This window comes from Propithecus coquereli, unplaced genomic scaffold, assembly GCF_000956105.1.
Source record: "Propithecus coquereli isolate 6110/MARCELLA unplaced genomic scaffold, Pcoq_1.0 Scaffold36, whole genome shotgun sequence".
In the NCBI taxonomy this organism is placed as follows: domain Eukaryota; kingdom Metazoa; phylum Chordata; class Mammalia; order Primates; family Indriidae; genus Propithecus; species Propithecus coquereli.
This window is the reverse complement of record NW_012149285.1, coordinates 4,364,308-4,369,710: the sequence shown is the minus strand read 5'-3', so window position 1 is coordinate 4,369,710 and position 5,403 is coordinate 4,364,308. Positions and strand designations below refer to the sequence as shown.

Sequence of the window (5,403 nt, the reverse complement as noted above, 5' to 3'; positions counted from 1 at the left end):
ACGAAATGGTATGGATCATTTTTATCTATTTAAAGACTGAGAAATGACCTATATAATTTATACTATAATTCTGTGACATCAAGAAGCCTAAATTAGGAATGTCATTACTGAAAATGCATTTTTAATAGTTTGGCAATTTAGATTAATTTATTAATTCTCTCAGTTAGATTTTCAGTTAGAAATTATTTGAAATCTCAGAAAGACTTTTGTATTTAGATATGTTCTATATCTTTATGAAAGCCCCATTTTAAAATAATGAGACTTAAATAAACTTTGGTAAAGAACGCTAGAAAATCTGAGATCCAGTGATTATTCTATGTTTGGTAACATTTTCAGGACTCGATAGGAAAAAAAAAAAACATGTACCTACAATTTTTTGGAAGTATATGATGTTATTTAAGGAGTAAAAGGTTCAATAAAACAGATTCTATTCTACCAAATATGCTTAGATTTGTAGTTTAAATTTAAACTGGTATAATAGCTGATGGAACTTCTATAATCTACTTTAAGTTCAGCAAGTAAATTGTTTATCTCCTTGCTTTCTAATATTTGCCTACTTCATTCACCATTGAAACAGTGGTTAGGAAAAATAAAAAGTAGATGAAATTTTCACCAGTTGATGCTAACAAGCACCTTTGATAAAAAGAAATATATAAATAAGTAAACACAAATACACATATACTCATTTGTAACCAATGAGAACAATAACATTTGGGGACTATTCATTGATTTTTAAGTATGCCTATTCTTCCAGTGGGATACCATAGGAAGCACAAACTATCTATATCAGTGTGTAAACTCTCCAAATTTTGAATTAGAAATTCCCACTTCATAGTTTTGTTTTATTTTTAGAATAAACTGACACATCTCAATGGGTAACCTCTCTTCTAACTGTAAAGTCATTATTCTATTTTCTTTTCTATTATCTTTCTTTTCCCAATATCGAATTTGACTGTGATGATAACTGTATTTTTATTTTTCCAACTCAAAGTACAAGCCCAAGTTAAAAGAAAACATTTAATAATGTATCTTATAAAAAGAATATTTAAGCATGATTATGTTTAGATATATCTGAACCAAATATCAGTGGGTCTAACTTACCCTTGCCAGAGAAGTTCATCATTAGCAAGGTCCTGCCAAACACATGAAGCCAAGCAGAGGTCAGTTGCATTAAGGTAGGACAAGATGGTAAAGCTTAGCTCAGGAGGCAACATTTCCAAATTAATGAATCCTTCCTGTTCTTTAGATTTCCTTGCCTTCAAAAGGTGATATATGTCAATGCCTCCTTGGACTTGTTTACGATGATTGGCGTTAGAAATGTTGCTTGCAGCCATTCTCCTGCTCTGCTCTCTGGTGAGGTAGCCTTGCTCACTATAACTTTCCTGTTGTAGCTGCTGGTTTCTGGCCACTCTCCACAGCCCCTGACCCATCTGCAAGCCTGGGAGAAAGCCAGAATGCAATAAGGGTGGCATTAAAAAAGTAACCCATCTTTCCCACTGGTATAACAAATCTGACACGAAGCATTCATTTATCAGAATTAAAATTCCTCATTAAAGCCTATTAAAACCAGTAGTATATCATAAAGAATAGCTGGAACATTCCAAGTACAAAACTTGGACAGAGAAAGTTTTAGAAATATTTGGTTTGGTCATCACCTTTACCCGAGTTTACTAACTACTTTTAAAGTCCACAGGTGACATAATCATTTTTCATGTGGTAAGATTTAAAAGTTACTGATGTCCTAAATACTCTTACAAATTATAATTATGTGGACTTATGGGCCAGTATTAAATACAGCTCTGATCAGAGCACAGGACTTTAGTTAAAAGGCCTCCAGACCCTGCTTTTTATCACAATTGAGGCCAAGCTAAGCTAGCCCCTTTTAACCAAACTCCCAGATGCATAACAGCTGTGAAACAGGCTTTTAGTTTAATTCTTGCCAGTCTACACTTATGTTGTAGACTGTAATAAAATGTAACATAGGCCCTGAAGTCTAATTCAGAAACCTTATAAATTAGACACCTAGAACTCCATGATAAATAGCTCAGTAATAGCTGACTATTTGGTTTTGCTGCTTTAAATTAAAAATTGTAATTTAGACAATTTTCCAATTCTTCTCCCACATAGCCCTACAGATTCTTCCTAGGTACCTGGGAAAAGACAGGAGAAGAAGGTTTACTCCAGTCTTCCCCAATTCCACTTGACCTCCAACCCAGAGCATCTCTACATTTATCTGTTATATATATTGACTTCCCAATATACAAATGTATTTAGAAAATGACTGGCCTAGACTTCTTATTTGGTCATGCCTTTAAAATAAGTAGCTTTTCCTAAGCAAATAAATTCATTAAGAAAAACTAAATCAGAAAGAGTGTTTAACTCATACAAAGAAATTACTTTCATGATCTCTTTTTCAAACAAAATATTCTTGTTTTATTAAGAATACTTAACTAACAACTGTGTGTATTTCAAAAATCTGGAGAAAAAATACTGACTTTTGCATAAAATCACTAAAATTGTCAAATAATTTTTATAACAAGATCTGAATTTAAAATATGGTGTTGTATTAATTAACTGTTTACAATAAGGACCAACAAAAACAAAAGAAAAAAAAAGACCAAGGGGGGGAAAAAGAAACAACTAAACAGTGATGACCAGATATTCTGTAGTTAGGAATAATTTGAAAATTGAGCAGAACTTCGAACAATGTCAAATACAGTATTCTTTTAGTATTTAAAAAAGCATCATCCATGTATACATTTACTAAATTACTGGCTATTTCTTGGATAATGGCTACTATATTAGGTCATCTGCTGATCAAAACTGAGCAAAATAGCCCAGGATAATTTTTAACTCCTCCTCCTCTTTACCTTGCACTGCCAGGAATCCCAGCTGCTTGAGCTACAAAGGGCTGGGGGGAGGTACGAAGAGAAGGAACATATTAATGATTTTTAAACGTGGGAAAATTTGTTTTGTGCTAAAAAAGCACAAAAGATAAACTTTCTCTCCCTACTACATATACCACAATGATGGTATCAGTTCCTAGATTAGTGGTAAAGCTATATAAATTAATTTCTTAAAAAATACAGAACATCAAGAAAATGAAAAGACAAGCCATAAACCAAAAGAAAATCTTTCCAAAACACATATATGACAAAGGATTGATATCCAAAATATACAAAGAACTCTTAAAACTCAACAATACAAAAACAAACCACTTTAAAAATGGGCACATGATCTTAATAGACATCTCACCAAAGAAAATATACAATTGGCAAATAAGCATATGAAAAGATGTTCAACATCGTATGTTGTCATTAGGGAATTGCAAATTAAAACAAGATACTAGCACACGCCTATGAGAATGGTACATACACAACATAATACTGAATGCTGATGAGAATATAGGAATGCAACATGATATAACCACTCCAGTTGACAATTTGGTAGTTTCTTTCTTTCTTCTCTTTTTTGTTTTTAGAGACAGGGTCTTACCCTGTTGCCCAAGCTGGAGTGCAGGGGCACAATCATAGCTCACTACAGCCTCAAACTTCTGGGCTCAAGTGATCTTTTTGCCTTAGCCTCCTGAGTAGCTGGGACCACAGGCATGTACCACCACACCTGGCCAATTAAAAAAAATTTTTTTTTTTTGTAGAGATGGGGTATTTGTTAGCTTGCTCAGACTGGTCTTGAACTAGGTGGTCTCAATTGATCCTCCCACCTCGACCTCCCAAAGTGCTGGGATTACAGACGTGAGCCACCGTGCCCAGCCTACTTTGGCAGTTTCTTACAAAACTAAACATACTTTGGTAGAGGACATCCATACACTGGAATATTATTTAGCACTAAAAAGAAAAGAGCCATAAAGACATGAAGGAACCTTAAATGGCTATTACTAAGTGAAAGAAGTCACTCTTAAAAGGTTCCAATTATAAGACATTCTAGAAAGGGCAAAACTTTGGAAAGACAGTAAAAATCATTAACATAGAAGAAATACAGAATGTCAACAAAAATTTATAAGTACATAAAGTCTTTAATTTGATTAATGTTTAAATGTGCCATGTCACATTACAACATAAGTACACCTTAATTGTGACACAAATTTAACATTCTAAGGCTCTCTATCATAAAGGTTATGTTATTTTTATCATGGCTATTCCTCTATTTAACTTAGCAAGAAAATATCTAGAAATTGCATTAATTGCTGAGTTCATCTAGCATATTTATTATCATTTTAAATAATTAAATTTATTCCTTTCTCATTTTTGTCCCACTAAAGGGAAATAATAAAACACAGTAACTGAAGTCTCAAGATTTAAGGCATTTATTAACAATTTCTGTGTATTTTTCCTGTGGAATCTTTCTAGTGGCATATGGTTAAGCAGCTGTTGTTACTCTCAGGGCTGTTGCTAGGGAACAAAGAATCAGGGTGATTTCCCTAGGCTCTGGACTTTAATGGGGATCACTTAAATTGAGCACTGGATAATGTGACTCAGAAAGCATCCGGCAGGTACAAAGAGGTAAAGCTAGCAGCTGGTAACCTAAAAAAAAAATGATGGGGAGAGTGGGGGGTTGAGGCTCATGTACACAGTGTACAATGTATACATTCAGACAAATAAAACTGAAAACTGCAAGGTTAGACCTCATTTTCTATCCTACTGCTAAACAATACTGCCAGTTGCCCCTTTGGGACTTTCTTCTTTTAAAGCGGTTCTTGATACTGGGTAAAAATACAGTATGATAAACCACTCTGAGAATCTTATAAGCTCAGTATTTAGAGAAAGGAAAGGGTGTCTCTACAGGGTTCCTTCCTCACTCTCCGATCTTCTGCGGGGTAATAACAATGCGGAATATGGATGTAACTGTCAGAAAAGTGACAAAACTCTCAAAAAGACATGACATCCACTGTGTTAGTTGTGAAGCAAGTCATGCAGGGAGCATAGTGTGCGTGAGGCAGACCTGAATTTGAATCTTGACTCCGTTACTACTTATAGGACCGTGGGGAAGTTACTTGACTACTAAGTTTCAGTTTTTTCATAGGTAATGTAGAAAAATAATATCTAAAGCTCAAAAGGCTGTTGTATTATATGAGAGAGTACATATAAAGTTCACTTCATGGTTAATAATCGATACATGTTAGATATTACTTTGTTTTGACAAAATTGTATTTTCATCAAATGAAAATGATGAACACTTTCATAAAACTTATTTGATGATACTTCAACTGTTCTGATGTCTTGCTTGCCCAATAAGCTTATTTGTTCATGTTGATGCTTACATAGCTTTGCAGGACTTGTATATACAATTCTTCATCTCCCTTAGTTATCTCATATTTCAATCATGATTATTTGTTTTTCCTGGAAATGCAATTCTTTTATATCAATGATCAAACCAAAAAAAAAT

The 5,403-nt window shown here is 33.8% G+C and overlaps 1 protein-coding gene across 1 annotated transcript in view; it reads right to left on the bottom strand.

Moving 5' to 3' along the window:
- The window catches only part of FBXO8 (F-box protein 8), a 56,549-nt gene that overhangs the window by 29,016 nt on the left and 22,130 nt on the right, over positions 1-5,403 (bottom strand). Inside the window, exon 2 of the mRNA XM_012651669.1 lies at positions 1,102-1,438. Within this exon, the coding sequence (XP_012507123.1) occupies positions 1,102-1,430 (329 nt within the window). The 5' untranslated portion in view covers positions 1,431-1,438. The remainder of the gene's footprint in view (positions 1-1,101; positions 1,439-5,403) is intronic.